Below are 21,952 nucleotides of genomic sequence, written 5' to 3'. Positions count from 1 at the left end.
AGGGTCCCGGAAGCCGCAGCCGGCGGGTCCTTCGGCGGTCGAAAGGGAGCGCGCGAGGACCACTCGGCCCACCCCGTCCGGCCGCACCTGCCGAGCCCGCGGCGCAGAGCCGGGCGGGGCGGGGCCGAGGGTCGCCTCCCCCTTTTCCTGGGGCGGGGCTTCCAGCGCGGGCGGAGCCTCACCTGCCGCAACCGGAGCAGCAGGCTGGCCGGGGCAAAGTTTGCGGGCTCGGCTAGGCGACGGCACGCACCTCCTCCGGCTACGATGGGGACACAAGCGGGACTCGCGCTGCTGCTGCTGCTACTTCAGGTAAGACGGGCGGGGGCCCCTCGCGCCCGCTCGCCCCCGTTGGGGACCCTCCGAAGCAGCGGCTGGTTTCTGGCGGCCTCCCGGGTGCCCTTCCCCGCCCGCCCACTGCCGCTCCCCCGCGGCTCGACCCCTCGCCTTCGTCCGCCCAGAGCCTTCCCGCTCCCCCGGGACCTTGGGAGGCTTTGCCCCAGGGAGGGGGTCCCGCCGGGGTTTGACCGGGGCCTAGAAGGGGCTCCGCAGCCCAGGCTCCTTCTGCCCGGGCCCCCACCTGCCCTCACACTCCTCTCTGACTCCCCAGGGCGAAAGGGGGCTGAGCCACGATGGGGCCTCTTGCCGGCCAGGATTCAGCTCGGAGGCCTTCGTGTTCCAGGTGCCCAGGCGGGACTTGGAGAGGGGCCGGATCTTGGGCCGAGGTGAGATGCCCGCTGGGGGCTGCCCAGTTATTTGGGGGGGGGGCTGAGGGGGAGAGTGACTGGCGCTCCCCTCTTCCAGATCGGCAGCTGCTACTGTTGCTGCTGCTGGGTGGGTTGGAGGGTTGTTCAGATCCCGTCTCCCCCGCCTGCCTTCTGAAAGGGAAAGTGGCAGCTCTTGGGGGAATCTGTGCAATGGATGTGTTGGCCTCTCTGAAGACAGAGGACCATTAAAAGTGGGAGTTTTCCTCCGGAAGGATGAATCTCAGTCCTCAAAAGCTCATTCGGCTCCATTAGGCCGAGCACTTTACCGGCAAGGGTTGACTCTACTGTTTACTAATTTATTTTCTTTTTGTTTTTAATTGTTGTTTTCTGGCAAAGTTTTAAAATAATGTTGCATCCGTCTAGAATTTGGTGCAGTGAGGCAGTTTGAAAGTATTTCCAAGAAAAATGTCCACCTCCAGAGTTGTTGTTGTCTCTTTATTAGTGGCTTCAGTACATGGGTTCTGGTTTGAAACCTTGTACCAGATTTGTTGGCAACTTAGAAACGTAGGTTGCAAATAAATAAAAATAACATTGTGCTCCGGCTGATAGCATGGCTGCAATTGGGATGAATTTGGTTGAGTGGTTTTAAATGTCTGGGGTTTATTTAGGTTTTATATTTGGGTTTCATCAATTTAGTGTTTTGTATCAATTTTATTTTGTGAGCCGCCCTGATTCCCCTGGAGAAGTCCAAATAAATGAATAAACAAAGTCCCCAGACTTCCTGTCTGGGGCCGTTCAGGGTGTCAGAGGAAGGCCCCGGTGGCTGGCCGAGGGAGACGAAAGGGGAAGCCTCAGACTTCTCCCGAAGTGACACCCCAAGAAAGCCAAACTGTTCCCACTTAAAGCCGAGTGACAGAGACGGCGGGGAAGCAGCCCTTGGAGCCGGGCACGGCCACCTGCGGGCTCAGGTCGTTTCCACCTGGCCTCCTTTTCCTCCGTTGGCAAAGCAAGGTGGAGCTTGGCAGGTGGGGGAGGGGCCTGCGTCTCGCAGCTGTGCAGGGCTGGGCCTCCACAGGCTGCGTGAGGTGTGTGTGCGTACGCCAGCTCCTTTTGAACTCTGACGGTCGCTTCTGGCTTCCTGCTGGCCCTCCAGCCGTTGGGGGGGGAGCCTGGGACGGGGTGGTGGCTGCCCCTGGCGGGTGTCAACAGCCTCGGGTGAATCATTTACTCGACTGAGCGGCTCTGCTTCCAAAAGTCCCTCTGAGCTGACCTTGCCTCTCAGCACAAGCCCCCCCTCCCCAAGCAGGGGCCCAAACTGGCTTCCCAACCCTCCCCTGCCACACTGTGTTGGTGCTGGTTGTTTGACCGGGCACTTCCCCTGCTCCCCTCCGGGGCCTGAGGCTGCAGCGGGAGAGCCAAACGCAACTGGAGAGTCCGTTCCAGGCCCAGCCTCTCCGCTCCTCTCCGGGCACCACGTTGGGATTCGCATTTCATCCCGTAACGTCTTTCTGTTTTCGGGAACCCTTAGCGCCAGCTCCTTCGGTTTCCTAGGTGTGCTTTGCTAGTGGTGACGAAGAGAGTGTGGCAGGTGTGGGAGGAGCCGTTCGGAAAGGTCTTCAGGTGGCTCAGTTGCTGATAAATGTGAAATGAAGAGAAACTGAGTGGAACGTTTTGACTGTGTTTTGGTGTTGGCATTGGGCTAATTTCGAGGAGGCCCTGGATTCGTTTTCACATAGCAGGACTTTGAAAGTGCAACTGCACTCGGGGTCAAAGAAACTACAACGGGTTTTCCATGGCACACATGCCCACTTGGGGGCTGACAAATGTCCAGTCTGTGCCTAAGAATTTAAAGTATTTTCTGGGCTGCCTACAGAACAAAGGCACGAGACATTTGCCGGCATTCTAAGAGTTTCATGGATAATTTTGGGGCCCTTTAAGCCAAGGTTCGACAAACCCAGGCGCCTGGTCGCCAGTGGCGCCTAGAAAATGTTGTCTGGCGCCTAGAAGGGCGCTGCGGTGCCTCTGACCTCTCCGCTCCTGCCCGATGCCGCGGTTTCTGGCGCTCTCCTGCTGGGTCCCAAAGAAGGCAGGCAGGAAGGAGACCTCCATTCTTCGCGCCTTTTTCCCGCCTTCCTTCTTTGGGGCCCAGCAGGATAGTGCCAGAAACCGCGGCATCGAGCAGGAACCGGGAGGTCGGAGGCACCGGCACGGCAGCGCCCGCCCTGCTGAAGGTCGGAGGCACCGGCACGGCAAGTGTCCTTTGGTTGCCCGGCGGGAGGGCACTGGCGGTGGGAGCGAAGGATTTATACTCCTGGCGGTGGGAGCGGGGGGGGGGGCCGCGGCTGCAGCGGCACAGGCAGTCGCGGGGAGATGGCGGGGGGGGGCGGCTAAAGCGGCCCCGGGCACCGTTCCCTGTACGCTTTTCCAGGGGCGCGCAGGGAGCCGCGGCCACCCGCCCGCCTACCGGATTTCCCTCCGCGCGGCTGGGGAGGTGGATTCGCCGCCCCCGCCAGCCCGATCTCCCTCCAGTGGCTGGTGACGTAGTTCTACCGCCCTCGCCAGCCTGATCTCCCTCCGTGGGGGGGGTGGGGGGCGACGAACCGACGACCGGGGGCTGTCCGTCCGTGTTGGGTGGTGCAGGGCAGGCACAGGCAGCCCCAGGGGAGAACAAGGGAGGGAGAGAAAGGAAAGAGAGAGTAAGGGAGGGAGAGAAAATTGAATGAAGGAGGGAGAGAAAGAAAGAGTAAGAAGCAGAAAGGATAGAGAAAAAGGAAGAGAAAGGGAGGGGGAGAAAGGAAAGAGGGAGGAAGGGGGGGGAGAGAAAATTGAATGAAGGAGGGAGAGAAAGAAAGAGTAAGAAGTAGAAAGGATAGAGAAAAAGGAAGAGAAAGGGAGGGAGAGAAAGGAAAGAGAGAGAAAGGGAGAGAAAGGGAGGGAGAGAAAATTGAATGAAGGAGGGAGAGAAAGAAAGAGTAAGAAGTAGAAAGGAAAGAGGGAGGAAGGGGGAGAGAAAGAAGATATGAAGGAGGGAGAAAAAGAAAGAGAGATAGGAAGGAAAGAGGGAGAGAAAGGAATGAGAGAGAAAGGGAGGGAGAGAAAGGGAATGAAAGAGGGAGAAGGGGTGAGAGATAGAAAGGATAGACAGAAAGGGAGAGAAAGGAAAGAGAGAAAGGGAGGGAGAGGAAGGAAAGAGATGAGAGAGGAAGGAGGAGACAGAGGGGGTGAAAGCGATGTCAGGTGGAGACTCGGCAAAAAACCAAGTTTGCTTAAAAAAAATTCTGGCTCCTAAATTTTTTGGCTGGCTCCTAGATTCTGAACAACTTTGTCGACCCCTGCTTTAAGCCCTTGTGGATCATCTGCAGACGCAGCCTTGTCAAAGCCCCCAGCAGAGCAAAACCCGTCTAGTGGGTTGCTCAGATGTCCGACCAGCTTTTCTACCCAGGTGCCTTCCAGAAGTGCTGGGAAACCTGGGAGTTGCACGTAGCTCCAAATGACAGGGCAGAAAAATTGGGTCCTGGATGTAGCCACCCAGGGGGAGAGGGCTGGAATCCGTTTCTGTGGCCTTGAACTTGTGAGCGCAGGTGTCTCTAGGCTGGTCTGGTCTGTGTGCTGCTGGGCATTAGGAGAGAGGAAAGCTTCCTTAGGCCGGACCTGGTTAAGATTAAGAGTCCCTTCAATCAGCCTCTTAGGCCACCGGCCTCCGCAGGGACCTTTCTTGGACAAATCGCCCACTCCAGAGCTCCCTGGCTTTCTTTTCCACTCTGAACTGGAGCTGTTACCGATCCACTGCTGTGAATAACAAAAGGACTTGACCTTTGATTCTTGACAGTTTTAAGGTGTGGTGTCAAACATTGAAAGGGGCTGAGCTGAGTCCTTTGTCACGTGATGCCTTTTCCGAGAGCCGAATGCCGGACCCAGTGGAGAAAAAAGGGGGCCGTTCTTTCTGAGTGCCCTTGGCCTGCTGCCCCCTTGAGAGGTTTTCCTGAGGACTCCATCCTTCCTGGGTCCCCTCTGTGGTTTCCCAGGGGGTCTGCATGCGAGGGGGCTCCCCTTGGGCAGATAATGGGGCTGGTTGGAGGCTGGGCGGCCATTGGGGGAGCGTGTCTGAGGTTCCCTCTGCTGAGCTGAGACTGATGACCTCAACGGCCCCTTCGAACCGAGTGTTTTGTGACATAGCATGTGAATAACGTGTATGCTACGCATGCAATATTTTATGATGCGCACATTGCAACACTTGAAGGAAGCTGAGTCAAGTTTTGCTGCTCCAGCCTCAGTCCCAGGGCATCTCTGGTGGGGCTCCTTCCTGTGGGTTTTTCCTGCGACTTTTGTGCCATCACTTCCAGCTGTTTTGCAAGAGGTTCAGTCAGACGGGGCACAGCCTTGATTTGCGCCTGGATGGACTTGGTGGCCTTAAATCCACCAGAGCCTTAAATCTGAAGAATCTGGACAGACTTGAACATGGGGTGCCGTCTAACAAAATGAAATTCAAGGGTGAAAAAAGTAAAGTTCTACATTTAGGCAAGATGCACAGGTAGAGTTTATGTGGTGAATTGCTCCACAGTAGTAACTGTGAGAGGGATCTTGGGGTCCTAGTGGACAACCATTTAAATAGGAGCCAGCCGTGTGTAGCAGCTGCCCAAAAACCCAACACAGTTCTAGACTGCATCAACAGAGGCAGAGAATCAAGATCATGTGAAGTGTTCATAGCACTTTATGAGGCCTTGGTAAGGCCACACTTGGAATGCGGCATTCAATTTTGGTTGCCACAAGTACACAAAAAGTATATGGAGACTCTAGAAAGAGTGCAAAGAAGAGCAACAAAGATGATTGGAGGCTAAAACATATGAAGAACAATTGCAGGAACTGGGTATATCTAGTTTGATGAAAAGAAGGACCAGGGGAGACACCCGAGCAGCCTTCCAATATCTCAGCAACTGCCACAAAGAAGAGGGAGTCAAACTATTCTCTCCCTGAGAGTAGAACAAGAAGCAATGGGTGGAAAATAAACAAGGAGAAAAGCAACTTAGAACTGAGGAAAAATTTCCTGAGGGTTAGAACAGTTAATCAGTGGAACAACTTGCCACCAGAAGTTGTGAATGCTCCAACACTGGGAGTTTTTAAGAAGATGTTGGGTAATCTGTCTGAAGTAGTGTAGAGTTTTCTGCCTAAGGAGGGGGTTGGACTAGAAGACCTCGGAGGCCCCTTCCAACTCTGTTGTTGTTATTATTATTAATCAGTCTCCTTTGTCCAGATGTCCACCCTCTTGAGGGCAGCCATCTCTGATCTGCCTTTGAAGGCTGTTTATAAGATGGTTTGTTTCAAAATCTTGGCTCAGAGATACTTGGCATATCTCAGAAATCCAATATGTCCACAAGAAGCTGCCTAAGAAAATCCTAGCAGCACGGAGGGTGTTGGTTGCATGAGCGATGGAGCACCTGGTCTTCTGCTGACCTGGCTGCACACCTTCTGCAAAGGAGAGTGGATGATCAGGAAAGGCCCTTCTGGCGCTCAGAGCCCCGGGGGCCCCATCTCTGCCCACGAGAGAGGACAGCCAGCTGGCTCCAAGCGCGCACACTAGGTGGTTTGGGCGTGGGTGTAATTAGGCCACCCCAGGGGGGAACCCCCTCCAGCCAGGGCTCAGACCGGCCCTCAGACCTGGCAGGGAGGGGGCCGGGTCCCACTGGGGTCCTACTTGAAAGGAGGCCCGGGAGCAAAGGCTGTCTTGTAATTAGGGGCAGAGCGCCACCCGCCTCTGCAAATTAATGCTCGCAGGGAATTGTCCCACTGAAACCCCCCTCCCCCAGACCCCCGCAGGGCCAAGGGGCTCAAGGCATCCTGGGGGCTGGGCAGCCTCCTTGCTGGTACCATAGCTCAGCTTAACTGGGTGATGCCATCTGGGTCTCAGTGAGCCTTGTGCCCCCCCCCCGGTGGGCCTAAGGCTGTGGGCAGAGAGAGGAAGCTTTGCGCAGGCACCTGGGGCTCCTCCCCCCTCCGTCCTCTGCTGCCTTTCCAGGGTTGGCCCCCCACCCCCTCCAGCTGACCCAGTTCTCCCGATTTCTGGGAGGCTTTTCAGGAAAGTCCCACCAGGCTGGCAAAGGCTTCCGTCCTCTGAATCAGCCTTCAGGTGAAACCCTTGTCCTGCAACTGGGAAAGCTGTGGTGAAACTCCCGGGTGAGGTCACTGCTCGAGAGTCTGACTCTGCCCCGCGAGGGGGATTTGCCCCCCCCCCGCCTCCTTTGACACATCGAAGGCACCGTCTGACCTTCCCAGTTCCTCCTCTGGCGGCTGGAGGGGGCGAGGCGGTGGCTCCTTTCGTCACTGGGCAGGCGGGGGAGGGGGGAGGACAGGCAGGGCTCAGCACAGGTGGTGGGGCTGAAAAAGGGAGGGGCCTGGCTGGGCAGAAGAAGGGGGGCTTTGCCGGCCCAGAGGCCTTGGTGGCTCCCTGGACTCTGTTCCTTGCTCCTGGCCAGTTGGCGATCGGGTAGCCCCCTCCCCCACTTATGACCACCGCTGGGGCCAGAATTTCCACTGCAGCTGTTTAAGTGAGTGGTCCCTGGTTCTATGACCTTCTTTGCCACCTGTTGCCAAGCAAGTCCCTGAAGCGGTTAAGTGAACCACGCGGTCACTAAGTGAATCCGGCTTCCCCCATTGGCTGGGAAGGAGATCACATGACTCCGGGGCCCTGCAGCCATCAAAAAACCCCTCGTGGCTGCCAAACACCCAAACGGTGGTGCCACAAGCAGGGGGGGGGATGTCCGTCAGCTGGTTTCTTCAACGCTAAATGAGGGGGGGCAATCCTGCAGCTCTGAACCCCTGGGGGCAGCACCACGTGGGTTCTTCCTCCTTCTGCTGCCCAGAAATGGACAAACATCATGTAATATTAATACAAATGGGAGGAATATTAAGGGCCCTGCATAAGTGCCCCATTGTGCCTCCCGTCCCCTGTCCTAGTGTTTCTTTTACTAGTTTCATGTATATAAATATTATATCTTTGTATACCACCAATATTTACTTCACAAAACAAACAAGCAATAAATAAAATTCCAGAGAGAACAAGAAATACTTTTAACATGCCCTGCTTTCTAGATGGTGCCCAGCGTGCATCTTGTGGCCATGAGTTCCTCAGTATCTTGGAATGTGCTCTGAACCAGGACTTTCCCTTTAGTGCCCCCCCAAGAGCCTCCCCCCCCCCGTGACTCTTTTCTGCTTAACCTGGCCTGATGAGGAAGTGGGGCCTTTTTTGTGTCTATCGTATATTCTGAGGCGCCCAGCCCTGAGCTGGAATGCAGGAAGATGACGAAGGTTATTTGCTTTCCCTGATAAAGGCAGGGAGGGAGGAAGCTTTGCCCATATTTGGCCTTGCATTGGCCGGGTGGGGGGGGGGGGTTGGCTGGTTCATCCTGACTTTTCAGAATCCATAGGAGCCCCCCCCCCCCCCGTTCCTCTCTTCATTGCTGCCTTTCCCTGTTGGAGAGCCAGGACTTTTGGCTTGTAGTTCTGAGCAGAGGTGAAATCTGGCTTTTAAAGGGCGGGGGGGGGGGGCTCTTAGCCCTTTCTCCCCTCTTCCCCCCATCTTCTCGGGGGGGGGCAAGGCAGCCGGGGTGGGTGGGGGGCAGAGCTGATTCAGACTCAGGCGAGGGGTTTAGGGCTTCCCCCTTATACCGTGGAAAGGATTGGGGGGGCAGTGGCCTGGGTTGCTGGAGGTGAAATGGGGGGTGGGCCGCTTTTGAGGTTTGAGGCTGTGGGTCTTGCAGAGAAGCACGAGAGGCCCCCCCACTGCCAGGAAAGAGGGGCAGAAGAGCAGAAGGGCGACCCTCGTGTACCGTGGCTGGAGAGACCCAGTTGAACCTGCCCCCGCTGTGGTTGGGATTCTCCGAAACCCAGAAAATGTGCCTTTCAGCCACTTTTGAATAAGGAAACTGAGGAAACACAAAAATAAAATCACAAGATTTGCCACGTTAAAAACAACAACAGCCAACAACTTTCTTTTTTGAGGGAGTGAAGGTCGGGCTGGAATGAAAACGTTGCTTGCCAAGGAGAAGACCATCCGAGAAGCCTCCAGGGGCTCCGTGGGTTTGGCCCCAAAACCTCTCCCCCCACCTGTAAATGCAGAGGCCCCTTCCTGCTGGTTGAGAGCCTTTCTGGGCCGGTCTGGGGGGGGCTCTCCTTTGCTCCCTTCACCCAAATCCCCTCAGAGTGGAAGGAGGCTCCAGAGGTTGCCAGCCCCCCCCAACTCAGGAGACGGAGGGGGGGCTCATGCCCTGCAACGAGGCTTCCCACTCTCCCCCCATTCCGGCACCTTGGTTTAGTTTTGGTTTAGTTTTCTCAGTTTGTGGCGCATGTAGGAGAGAGAAGCATAAGCATGAACATAACACATGAACGCATCAGTATAAACAGGTATAAGCCTACGCATAAGAAACAGGTACGAATAAATGGGGACGGTAGGCATGCTGGTGCGCTTATGCAGGCCCCCCTTACGGACCTCTTAGGAATGGGGTCTGAGGTTGAAGCTGGGGGGCCTTGAGGATGCAACAACGGAGCCCGGTAGAACATTCCAGGTTGAAGTTGGAGTTTCTGCAACAGAGTTTGGAGCGGTTTACCTTGGGTTTGCATCGAGTGTGTGCCCGTGCATTATTATTGTATGGAAGCTGAAGGAGCCGTTGACAGCCAAGAGGTTGTGGCAGACAGTGTTGCGTACTGCGCTTAGGTCAGACTGTAGGCGGCGTAGTTCTAGGTTGCCCAGGTCCAAAATTTCAGCTCTGGTGGCAGAAGGGATTCCATTGCGAGCAGAGCGCTGGAGCCTTTGTCTGTCTCGTGAAATATCCCTCTGGACTCGTTCAATGGCCTCCATGTCCGTCACACACACACACATACACACACAAAGTAGGTAGGTGGGTGGGTAGACAGGTGTAGACATAGTCACAATGGATTCCAGGCAGACGAGCTGCATTCGAGAATTGACCTAGCAGTGGTTGTGTATGTCCCAGCTACTAGACTGTGCAGGGGAGCCTGGGGTTGGGGGTCCGGTGGGGAGGGGATTTCCTCTGGAGCCCCCCTTTCCCCCCCTCTTGGCCTCTTCCAGCGCTGAGGCCAGGCCTGCAATGGGAACACACACCCCTGTGGAGCCTGCCTGGGCTTGCATAGATGCACGCGGTGGGTGGGGGGGGAGAGAGACCGAGGCCCCTCCCAGGGTGAGGCAAACCCTCTCCTGCCCAGGCATGGGACCCAGCCAGCCAGCGAGCGAGTGAGCGAGCGCTGCTCCCCCCAAAGTGGCCCAGCTGGAGGAACCGGATTCAGCTCCTCTACGCCCTCTGCCTTCCCCCCCCCCCAAACACACACAAACACACATGCTCTGTGCCCAGGTGGCTTCTGGGCTTTGGAGTCCAGGGCGGAGCCTCCCTGGGGCCCCAGTGCCAAAGGAGGGAGGGAGGGAGGGAGGGAGGGGTGCATGGAGGGGGGAGCCCAGCCTCCCTCTCAGATGGCCCCTCCCAGCTGCTTCTGGGGGAAAGAGATGGAGCCCCCAGAGCGGATGAGAGAGACTAGAAGGAGGCCCCAAAGCTCAGGTGGCCTCTGGAGAAGCCAAGAGGGGGCGGGAATATCTTGGGGGGAGGGGGGAGCTTTAGGGAAATGTGGCCCCCACATCTGCAGGGAAAAACCCCTCCCCTGCGGGTTCCCAGCCTCCCCATCGCCTGGTTCTGATTCTGCCTTTCAAGTGGCTCCCCTTCGGAGCCAGGAGATGGAGGGGCAGGCCATCCGCTGACCCATAGCAGCCTGGGGGGCCACACGAGGGGCACTCGCCCTCCAGGACACTGGCCACATTAGCATGTCAGGTGGGTCATTGGGAGCCAAAGGGGGCTTCCTTGGCATTGGGCAGTTCCCTGGACTGCTTGGTCCAGTGGGGGGTGGGGGTGGCCGGAGGGGAGAGGGGCTGGCTTTGCAGGTGCAGCTGGGAGCATTCTTCTCCTGAGGGGAAGTGAACCTGCTTTGGTTTCCTTAAAGGGACCCAAAGTTTCAAGCCTGTTTCCACCAGTCGTGGTCTGCCTGCCGCTGGCCCCCTCCTTGGCGTGTTTGGCTCTGTGGGGGCAGGATTTGGGTGCACAGCTGTTACTAACCGCAACCTCCCTGGGGGTCTCTCGACCTGGGAGGGGGGGAGTTTGCAGTGGGGGGGTGTTATTCCTTGGCAAGGCTGCCCTTCCCCCATGCAGCCCCTTCCCCATTGATTCAGCTGCAGGACCTTTGCTGGTCCGGCCTCTCCTTCGGTTGCTGCTGCCTTTTGGGGAGTCCCGTCGGTGTTGGTTGGCTTGGTTGGGGGTCTGTGGCGTCTCCCCTTGTGCAACACCCGCTGCTCTTGGGACTGCGGCCTCCGCCAGCCATCACAGGGAAGGGGGCTCTTGTCTCTCCTGCCTCTGAGCTGCACGGGGGGGGGGGGGGCAAACCTTCCCACCCAGCAAGTCTAACAAACGTGAATCTGCCTCCCGGGCCGCAACCTGCTCGTGTGTGGTGTGAGCCCAGCCTGGCCGGTCAGTTTGGAGTTTGACCGGTGGGGAAGAATGGAGAGAACCTCGGTTGCCAATCAGGGGCTGCATATTTTAAAGCATCAGATGCTGGAAAGAGGTAGAATCCGCCTGGCCAGGGGCTGGGGTCTCTCTCTTTCTCTGGACCAGCCAGGGACCAGGGATCTGCTTGTGAAGAGAAGGGGGAGGGGCTGCCCTCCCTTGGGGGAGGGGCCTTGCAGAGGAGCCTCTCGCCCTCATCAAAGGGGCCTCTTGGCAGGGGATGATGGGAACGGACCAGGCTGCAATCGGCGCATCTCCTGGGCTCCCCCTTCCTGCAGGGTTGACCTTGCTGGGCCCGAACACTGGGGCTGGGGTAGGAAGAAGGGCAGGCCACAAAGTTCGGTCCCCCCCCCGCAGGGATGGGGGTGGGGGCTGAGAGGGCTGGAGGAAAGGAGCCCAAGACCCCCTGCAGCTACCCCCCTTACCTGCCTCCTAACAAGGAGCCCTGCCTGCGCCCAGGGAGGCTGGACCTGCAGAGGCTGGGAGGGGCAGCCGGCAGGGCAAACCGCTGAGCCTTGTTTGCCTTTGAAAAGCAGCCTCTGCCTCTGGCGGTGCTGCACTGGCGCCCCCTGGTGAGCAGAGTCAGCCAAGGCAGCTTGGCAAGAGAGGGCAGGCGATGGGTCCTGGCTGGCTGGGCTGCCGGCTGAGGGTCTGCCTTCCTCACCCTCCTTCCAGTGGGCTTCGAGGGCTGCGCAGGGAGGCGCCTGGGGGCCTTCCTCTCCCAGGACACCCACTTCACGCTACACCCGGACGGCACCGTGGTGGTGAAACGGCCCCTGCACCTCCACAAGCAAGAACTCAGCTTCCTCCTCCACGCCTGGGACCTGGCCGGCAGGAAACACTCGGCCCGAGTGACCCTCCAGCTCCACCACCAGGGCCACCCGCTGCGGCCCCCTCGCGGGGTAAGTGCCCCCCTCCCCTGGCTGGCCCCCCTCCCCTGCCGGCAGAAGCAGAGAGAGAGCCGTCCTGTCTTTCTTCCACGCAGGAGACCATCCCGTCTGCCCAGGTGGGGGCGCTGTATTTTGGGAGGCCGTCTTCGCCTGGCCTGAGGCGGCAGAAGAGAGACTGGGTCATCCCGGACATTCTGACCCCTGAAAACCAGAGGGGCCCTTTCCCCAAGGACCTGCTGCCGGTAAGGGCTTGGCTTCTGCCACCTTCCCCGGTGGGATTCTCCGGCACACTTCAAACTTACCTATTTGTTCGATTTTTTTAAAATGCCGCCCTTCTCCTTAGACTCAGAGCGGCTCACAACATGTTAGCAACAGCACTTTTCAACAACAGAGCCAGTTTTAAGCATAGTTTCTCCTCCTGAGTAGCAAGTGACCCTCAATGGAGGACCCCAAACATGGCAGCCTAAAGTCCAGGTTCTGGAGATCCAGTAGCGGCCCCTGAGTGGGGAGGGAATGGGGATTTTGCAGACTCCTCCCCCTGCCTTGCCCACAAAGCCCCACCACGCCCACTAAGCCACGCCCACAGAACCAGTAGTTTTAAAACATTGGATTTCACCACTGATCAGAACCCCTTGGATGGATCTCACTCCACCGTCTGCTCAGCCCCAGACCCCCACGGCACCTGCCCCAGAGGGTGGGAAGGGCTGCAGTCCCACCCAGTCCCTGACCTCCTCCGTCCCATCTCCCCAACCAGGTCAAGTCCAACAAAGACAAAGAAGGCACCGTCTACTACAGCATCACTGGGCGGGGGGCCGACAGCCCTCCGATTGGCATCTTCATCATCGACAGGGAAACCGGAATGCTGAAGGTCACTCGCCCGCTGGACAGGGAGGATATTTCACGCTACGATGTGAGTCCACGTCCCCTGCTGCCCTTCCACCTTTTGCTTTCACTTTTGGGGGGGCAGCGCTGGTTGGGTGCGGAGGGCCACGTGCTTGGAAATGGGCCGTGTGGATTGGGTGGGTCTCCTGTCCTTTCCTGGTGGCCTCCAGGGGGTCTGAGAAGGTCCCGGGCCCTCCGTCCGAGGGCTTCCCACTCCTCCCTCGTCCTTTGGGGCAGCCGCTGCAGAGCCGGAAGTGCTGGGGACCAAGAGCGGTTGGGCTCCGTGAAGTCTGCTGCCCGGCTGCGTCTCCGGCTTCTCTTCCTGACCCTGGTCAATAATGGCCTTTCTCCGCCTCCCATGCAGCTGCTTTGCCACGCGGTGTTTGCCAATGGCCAGAGAGCAGAGGACCCCATGGACGTGGTTGTCAAAGTTGTTGATCAGAATGACAACCGTCCACAGTTCACCCAGAGCGTCTTCGAAGGGTCCGTGCAAGAGGGAGCTAAGCCAGGTAGGGATGTGATCCTGAGCCCCCTCCTGTGGCGTGGCTGCCCCCTGTGGCACAGGCACAACACCCCTGGGGAACAAAGGGCAGCCTGGTCAAAGCCACCCGGACGGCAACCTCAGGCTGTCCGGCCAATGCCTGTTCATCCGTGCCCCTGCGGGATGCAGTGCTCACCCCCTACGACCTCTGGAGGTGTTGTGGGTTGCTTGGAGGGTCCTGCGTGACTCCAGCGCGTGTTTCAAGGGAGGCTTTAAACAGCCCCTCCCCTCCTTTTGTTCCCCCCCCCAGGGACTTCTGTGATGACAGTGACAGCCACGGACGTAGACGATGATATCTCGTCCTATAACGGGGTCATCACCTACTCCATCCTCAGCCAGGAACCTGAGCCGCAAAGACAGATATTCACCATCAATAATGAAACCGGCCTGATCAGCGTGGTTGTGTCCGGTCTGGACCGAGAGGTAAATGGGGTGGGTTGAGGTTGGGGGGGGAAGTCCAGGCACGCTGTTTCTAAGAGTGGAAATAATCCCGGGGAGGGAGGGGGAGGGGCGCGTCTGTGTTGTCCATTTTCTAGAGCTTCAATCCCAAGTGAGGAAGGGGAGAATCCCCCTTGGCCCCTAAAGAGAGAGATTTTTAGCCCTCCAGGGCAGCTCAGAGAAGGAGCCCAGCCGTGAGGGCTCCCTTGAGGGTCGGGGGACCCGAACAGGAGCCTCTCCCCCCCTCCCCTCCACTGCCTCTCTGGAAAACTATGGAGGGCCCCTCCGGAAGCGTTCCCCCGCCTTCCCTTCTCCTCCCCCCGGTCAGGCTAGGCAGCAGCCCTTCCCCCGTCCCCCGAGGTCCTTCCCACCCGCCAGCACAGAGGGTCACTTGGGGTGTGCTTGGTTCTTTGCAGAGGTTCCCCCAGTACACCCTCGTTCTGCAAGCGACCGACATGCAGGGAGAAGGCTTAAGCAGCACTGGGAAGGCTGTCATCACCGTCACCGACGCCAATGATAACCCGCCAATCTTCAACCCCGTGATGGTAATGTGGAGGAAAACCCCCCACCACTCTTGGCCACGCTTGTGTCACCCAGGGACCCCAAATTCACCTGCCCAGCCCCGTCCCCACTTCCTCCGCAGAGGCATGGGTGGGATCTGTGGGCTGCCGTTCCTTGGAGTGGGACCTTCCCCCTCTCCCTCCAGCCCCCCAGAGACAGGCACTCGCTCCCCTCTGACGGCTGCGTCTCTTTTGCAGTACAAGGTGACTGTGCCCGAGAATGAGGTGGGGGCCCCGGTTGCCACCCTGAAGGTCACAGACGCAGACGAAGAGAACAGCTCAGCCTGGAAAGCCCAGTACAGCATCGTGAAAGGGAACGAGGACGGGAACTTTGCGGTCACTACTGACCCCAAGACCAACGACGGCCTTTTGACTACGGCAAAGGTGGGTGGTGGACCCCTCTGTGAGGGGGCTAGCAGGACCCAGGGTGTTGCCAGCCCCATCCATCCGCTGCTGGAGTGTCAACGGGGGGAATTCCACTCAGACCGAGTCAACTCCCCTTCTGTCCCTCCAGGAACTGGACTACGAGGCCAGACAGCAGTATAACCTCGAAGTGATCGTGGTGAACGTGGTTGAGTTCTCAGTCCCCCTCAGAACCTCCACCGCTACCGTCGTCGTCAACGTGAGCGATAGAAACGAGCCCCCCGTCTTCGTTCCCCCCGAACTGAAGGTGTCACAGCCCGAAGACCTTGCCATTGGAGAGAAAATAGCTATGTACACAGCCCAGGACCCGGACAGGTTCCTGCAGCAGAGCCTCAGGTAGGGAGGGGGCCGTGGGGAGAGGTGTGTTCCAGGCTCCATCCTTTGCAGGGGGAAACGATCCAGCAAGGTCTGCAGGCCGCATGCCCCAAAGACGCAGGCTGAACCCTGGACTGTCTCTCTTGCAGGTACTCTGTCAGGAATGACCCAGCCGGCTGGCTGAAAATTGACCCTGAAACTGGCCAGATCACGTCAAGAGCCCTCTTAGACCGAGAGTCAGATTTTGTGAAGGACAACATCTACAAAGCCACCATAGTGGCCAGCGACAATGGTCAGCTTCCCCCCAATAAAACTCTGCATTTTGTCTTGCACCCAAACGAACAAAAACGAACCTCTGGGGAGCTTGGGGGGGGATATATAGTCTATATATATGTGGAACTGACCCTCCGTCCCCCCTCTGTCCAGCAAACGAACCGGCCACCGGCACAGGGACTCTCCTCCTGTATCTGGAGGACGTCAATGACAACTGGCCAGAACCGGACCCCCGAATGTTCAGCATCTGCAGCCACAATCCAGAGCCCCAGGTGTTAAGCATTGTGGACAGGGATATCCCACCCAACACCAGCCCCTTCCTCGCAAAGCTGGAATTTGACTCCGGTGTCAATTGGACAGTCGAGACCCACCAAGGTAGGAAGAGGGCGGCTGCTCTGCAGAAGAAGGGACCCGGCACCAGAGCCTCCTGGCTTCCTCTGAGCTCTTTCCTCTTTCTCCTCTTTCTCCTCTCCAAAATCTGCATTAGGGTAATGAGTTTGTTAGTATGTCTCGGTACAAAACCTTCAACATACATTAAGCAGAGTTGTTGTGGTGTAGGCAAATGTGGATTAGCCAGACAATGACTCAGATAGTATCAATGTATATACAGCAATACTGTTATTTACAAATATACAGAATCAACAATATAATACTCTAATAGTTTACAAACCACGCACTCAGCAAGAATATGGCAGAATATATCTCTAACAAATTAATTCTCCCCAAAGGGAACGGTGTTGGCGCCCTCTTGTGGCCAACCAGTAATATTTCCTTAAAGGTAACATGGTTAGCTACTGCAGTGTTTCCCAACCTTTTTTGAGCCGCGGCACATTATTCATATTTTCAAAATCCTGGGGAACACTGAACGGGGTGGGGGTGGGGGGGTGGCTAAAGAAAAGTTTTGACAAAAAAAAAAAATCTTCCTCCATTTCGCTCTATTTCTCCCTCACTCTTTCTCTCTCTTCCTTCCTTCCCTTCTTTCTCTCTCTCCATCCCTCTTTCTTTCTTCCTCTCTTTTTTGCTCTCTTTCTCTCTCCCTCCTTCCCTCCCTATATGTCTTTCTCTCTCCCTTGCTCTCTCTGCCTCTCTTGCTATCGCTCTTTCATTCTCTCTCTTTCTTTCTTTCTTTCTTTCTTTCTCTCTTTCTCTCTGTCTCTCTTTCTCTGTCTCTCTTTCTCTCTCTCTTGCTAGCTCTCTTTCTCTCTCTTTCTCTTTCTCTCTGCCTCTCTTGCTATGTCTCTCTTGCTCTGTCTCTCTTTCTCTCTCTTCCTTTCTTCTCTGCGGAGGCCGGCGAAGGTTTTTCTTCTTTTAAATGTTCCGGGTGGCAGGGGGATGCGGAGCCCGCACGCACACACCCCCGACATTCCAAATTCTGCCTCAGCTGTGCGAAGAACGCCTGCCCCGCCTGTCCTGCAGCCCTTTCGCTGACAGCCTGGGACAAAAGCGCTCCGTGAAGGGACTGCAAGAGGGGCCGGGCAGGCATTAGCAGCCGGATGAGGAGGACGAGAAGCCGCTGCAGCCACCCCCAATCCCCCCCCCTTCCCTGGGTGCCTTCCAAAGGCCCCTGGAAAAAGGCAGGAGGTAGCAACGAGGCGCGAGGACAAGCAGGCAGCTTGGTGGAGGGGAAGCGCTGAGGGGCTCTCCTCCTTCCCCACCCCCGCGCTTCTCTCCCGCCCTGGCTTTTGCTTCGCCCGCAGATTTCCCCGCAGTTCAAAAGGAGGCAAGAGGTGGCCTGGATGAAATTGCGGGGAAATCATGGGGCGAAGCGAAAGCCAGGGCGGGAGAGAAGCGCGGGGGTGGGGAAGGAGGAGAGCCCCTCAGCACTTCCCCTCCGCCAAGCTGCCTGCTTGTCCTCGCGCCTCGTTGCTACCTCATGCTGCTCCCACCATGGCTGCTCGCGGTTCCGGTGCCCCTGGCTGAAGGTCGTCCTGTGGCTGGTCTTTGGCTTTACGGTTGCTTCCTGGTTCCCTCTCCTCCCTCCGCCTGTGTCTACCGCCAGCGCCTCATTCCTCGGAGCTGCCGCTTCCTTCCAGGCAGCCCAGCCACGCTGCCGTAGAAAGTGCAGAGGTTATTGCCGCCACCTCTGCCTCCACTCAGGGAGCCACCGTGGTTGAGCTGAGGGAGAGGAAAAGGCGCGGTGACCACGGTGGCTCCCTGAGTGGAGGCAGAAGCGGTGGCAATAACCTCTGTGCTTTCTACGGCAGCGTGGCTGAGCTGGACGGAGGGAAGCGGCAGCTCCCAATCGAGAAACCCACGGCAACGGGCGACGGCTTGGTGGGAGGCGACGGCGGGAGACACAGGCGGTGGGAGGAGAGGGAACCAGGAAGCGACTGTGAAGCCCAAGACCATCCACAGGATGACACTCAGGCAGGGGCGCCGGCAGCGCCCCGCCCAGCTTGAGCTTTTCGCGGCACACCTGGCCATGTCTGGCGGCACACTACTGTGCTGCGGCACACCGGTTGGGAAACGCTGAGCTACTGTATGGCAACACCCAAGTAGGTTATGCTCTATATACTAACAGAGATCATTAGCTTTTTAATCAGTGTTTTAGAGCATGGCTCTATCCCACTGAAACTTACAGTCTGGATGTGTGTCCTTTGCAGACAATGTGACCCTTAAACTGGTAAAGCAGCTGGAGCCTGGGGAATACAACATCGCCCTGAAGTTGACCGATGGCCAGGGGCTCTCTCATGTCACCACAGTCAAAGCTACTGTCTGCAACTGTGACGGGTCAGCCAAAAACTGCGAGAGGAAGGCGTTTCTGCCAGCAGCAATCGGGACCTCGGCCGTTCTGGGCATCCTGGGTGGCATCCTTGCCCTCCTGAGTGAGTACTGCCCTCCTTTGCCCCTTTCTGCTCCCGGGGAAGAAGCTGGGCGGCTCCACTTAAGGTCCACCTGCAAACGCCAGGCTTCCCAGTGCTTGGGTGCAAGGCCCATCCCAAGCCTGGCCTGGCCTGGATGTCCTGCGAACCCTGACCCGTGGAGGAGGCCAGGACCTGGATCTTGCTCCAGGTGAGGGATCATCGCGCTCTCTCATTCCTGGCCGCTGGAAACATTTGCTTCCTCTGAGATTTTGGCGGGCATTTTTTCCCACCTTGTTAACCGCGAGAGGAGGAGAGTTGGACTGTTCCACTTATATGGGCGTCCACGAAGCTGGAGCTCAGCATCAGACCGATCTGCTTGCCGGTGGTTCAGATCAATGGCCACCTGGGGCTCTGGTGGTATCCTGGGAGGAAGAGCCATTCCTGAGACCGGACCCCTCTTGGCACTGACGTCCCGGGAGGGGGCCTCCGGTGATTCCCGGGAGCTGGTCGGCGGTCCGTCCCCGCTACAGCCGGACGGGAGCTTCCTGGCTGACGGGGCCTCTTGACCTGCCTTGCAGTCCTGCTGCTGCTGCTGCTGCTGTTTGTGAGGAGGAGGAGGCAGGTGAAGGAACCGCTGCTTCCCCCTGAGGACGACACGAGGGACAACGTCTACTACTACGACGAAGAAGGTGGAGGGGAAGAGGACCAGGTGGGCCTCCGGCTCAGGGCCCCCGGGACCAGGCTGCCTCTCCTCAGCACACACCCCCCCAGCCCCACACCCTGTCCCTGGGCCTGGACTGTACTTCTGCTCCCCACAGCCATTTCCTTTCCTGCTCCTGCAGCAGCTGGGAATGGCTGGCCCTCCAGCATGGCAGTCCCACTTAAGGGCCCCCTCCTCACTCGGGCTGGCAGGGAGCTTCCCAAAGGGCCTGGCAGGTGCTCGATGTATTCCGGGTGTCCCCCAGCAGAGCTGAGCTTTGGAAAGGACTCCCTTGGGGTTGGGGGGCTGTTAGTGCTACGGTGAAAGGAAAAGTATCCGAACGAAACCCTTTTGTTCTTCCGGGGGGAGGGAGGAAAGGTCTTCTGGGCTCACTGTCTGTGCTGGAGGAAGGTCACCAGCCCTGGTTCTGGCCAGCTCAAAGTCCAGGAGTTTCCTTCCTCTGCCAAAGGGCCTGCGGTCATCTTCCCTTCCTAGGACTACGATCTGAGCCAGTTGCACCGAGGCCTGGATGCTCGCCCTGAAATCACCCGGAATGACGTCGCTCCCACCCTCATGCCGGCCCCGCAGTACCCCCGCCCGCGCCCTGCCAACCCCGATGATATAGGCAATTTCATTGATGAGGTGAGTGGCACCCACAGAAACCCAGTTCCCAGGCGGGCGAGCATTCCGTGGAAGCCAAACGTGAGCCCGGAAGCGAAACCCTAGCGGCTGAACAGCCACACAGGCAGCCTGGGTGGAGACTTTGAGCTCCTCCATCAGTGGTTTGATGAGCCCTGTGTGGTCGTTTCTCCACCCGAGCAGCTTTGAGACGCTCGGCTCCCTTGGGCTGGGGGATTCTGGGAGCCGAGGTTGGCACGCCCGGTTGCGCTCTTCAGCTGACGGGAGTTTTGTTCCCTTCCCTCCTTGCAGAACATGAAGGCAGCGGACACGGACCCCACGGCGCCCCCCTACGACTCCCTGCTGGTGTTTGACTACGAAGGCAACGGCTCGGAGGCCACCTCGCTCAGCTCCCTCAACTCTTCCCAGGGAGACCAGGACCAGGACTACGACTACCTGAACGACTGGGGGAACCGTTTCAAGAAGCTGGCTGACATGTACGGAGGGGGCGAGGAAGAGGACTAGGCGCGGCTGGAGTGGGGGGCTGGAGGGTGGGGGGCAGGAGGGAACAGAGCAGACTCTTCGGGACTCTTGCCAACTTTGCCATGATTCACCAAAACAAGGGATCCCCCTTGAAGAAGATTCTGACCCCCTCGCCTCTGTGGGATAATGATTATCAGTGTGGCCTTGTTGAGGCTGATTCAACGCAACAGGACAGAGATCCTGGAAGGAGAGAAGGACCCTCTTGGGGGGCCTTGGTCTTCGAGTCAAGAAGTTTTGTCTGAATGTTTCTACTCTCGTCCTCTTGTTCCTCCATCCTTGGTTGCTGAAGAAGAACATCAGGCTTCTTGGTGCAAAATTGTAAGGCTTATTGCAGAATATGAGGAAACATACGCAAGAAAAATATTTTGGGGAGGCAGAGGATAAAACGCAGCTAGCAGTGGGGCCACGTAACTGGACAGAGGTTCCTATTATTAATGGCCCCCTTGAGGGGTGAGGAATCTTCTGCCTGCACGGATTCAAATTCCACAGTCGGGACACGGGGACTAATGGTTGGAACTTTCTCCCAAAAGGATGCTGTTTCCAAAGCCCCGGCCAAAAAGATTTCGGGGGATTCTGCTCCTGTGTTGCACTCGGTTCCCAGCCCTTGGCTCTTACTCTTCAGAGGCAGGGTCTCTGTGGGGGGGGGGGGGTTTGCCATGGCTCTGCTGGAGGGACCCTTCTAAGGACTCCCAAATCACCCTGTCTCAAGTGCCTTTCCTTTCAGGCAGTGCCTCTGCCTGGACTTTGCCCCTCAGGCGCCCAGTCGGGGTCATCGGCAAAACCATCCGATCTCCTTTATTGTGGCTTGGAAATCGTGGCTTGGGTGATGTTGGCCCAGGAGTGGGTTGTGGATCCCATCGCTCCCGGTTTGCTTGTGCGCATGTGCAGAAGCGTCCTGGGTGAGTGGGCGGAGCCTCCCGCTGCCACTACCGGTTCGCCCAACCCACCATTGTGACTGTCTGCTGTCTTATAGAGTTAAGTTAGCCAACCCGGTTTTGGCACGAGGCGTTCCTCCCCGGTGCCTTCTCATAAAGTGCCTGGACAGGAGGGACCAAACCTTCCCTGCCCCTGTAGGTTTTGGGCCAGAGGGAAGCCCAGTGGTGGCCCAGAGCCTGGCACAAGCTCTTCCACCCTGGGCCTTCCTCTGGGGCCCAGTCCACACCCACTCCTGTGCCTTATAAAATGCAGCCGTGCGAGGCGGCATTTGTCCACCAAGTAACCCCTCTGGATTACGGCCGTTTCTCCTCCTGCCAAGGTGCCTGGTGTCTTTCCCACTCCCTTGCCCCGATGGGATAAAATGGCTTTCTAATTTTAGATCTGTCTTAAGCTATCGTTTTTGGAGACACATTGTGGAAAGATTACAGGGATGCACATTTTAAAAAAATTATTTTATTGCACAGATGCTTTTAAAAAATAATAAACTTTATTGTTTAAAAAGTACTTCTTTTCTTGAATCTCTGTCATTTTGCTTTGACCTTCTCCTGGTGTTGCATGCTTTTTCTAAACACCCACACACACACACACACACACACGCTGCGCCTTTCAAGCCTCGCTTATCCAACCAAGTGGCTTCCAAGCGCATTCGCTGTAGTGCGCGTGCGCCAGAGGGGTCTCGTAGCCTACAATTCCACCAACCGCGAGACTTCCTCCGGAGGACGGCTTCCCTCCGCTCCTCCTTCTCGGCCCCCTCAAAATGGCAGCCGGC

At 57.5% G+C, this 21,952-nt stretch overlaps 1 protein-coding gene across 1 annotated transcript; it reads left to right on the top strand.

The window, feature by feature from the left end:
* Positions 1–150: 150 nt before the first annotated feature.
* Positions 151–21,687, top strand: LOC139172580 (B-cadherin-like). Its single transcript, XM_070761735.1, has 16 exons — positions 151–309; positions 608–722; positions 11,936–12,162; positions 12,246–12,392; positions 12,905–13,060; positions 13,397–13,541; positions 13,824–13,996; positions 14,428–14,556; positions 14,770–14,955; positions 15,086–15,330; positions 15,459–15,601; positions 15,736–15,957; positions 18,186–18,407; positions 18,965–19,095; positions 19,582–19,728; positions 20,017–21,687. Exons 1-16 carry the CDS (start codon positions 265–267, stop codon positions 20,227–20,229), a joined length of 2,646 nt encoding a protein of 881 aa, XP_070617836.1. The 5' UTR covers positions 151–264; the 3' UTR covers positions 20,230–21,687.
* Positions 21,688–21,952: the final 265 nt, after the last annotated feature.

Source organism: Erythrolamprus reginae, chromosome 9 (genome assembly GCF_031021105.1).
Source record: "Erythrolamprus reginae isolate rEryReg1 chromosome 9, rEryReg1.hap1, whole genome shotgun sequence".
Lineage (NCBI taxonomy): Eukaryota > Metazoa > Chordata > Lepidosauria > Squamata > Dipsadidae > Erythrolamprus > Erythrolamprus reginae.
This window is presented reverse-complemented; position numbering and strand designations above follow the sequence as displayed.

Excerpts from the sequence above, each read along its gene's own strand:
- LOC139172580 (XM_070761735.1), top strand. The coding sequence starts at position 265 with ATGGGGACACAAGCGGGACTCGCGCTGCTGCTGCTGCTACTTCAG. Across the intron at positions 13,061-13,396 it reads AGGATATTTCACGCTACGAT|CTGCTTTGCCACGCGGTGTT; the intron begins GTGAGTCCACGT and ends CCTCCCATGCAG. Across the intron at positions 15,602-15,735 it reads CATAGTGGCCAGCGACAATG|CAAACGAACCGGCCACCGGC; the intron begins GTCAGCTTCCCC and ends CCCTCTGTCCAG.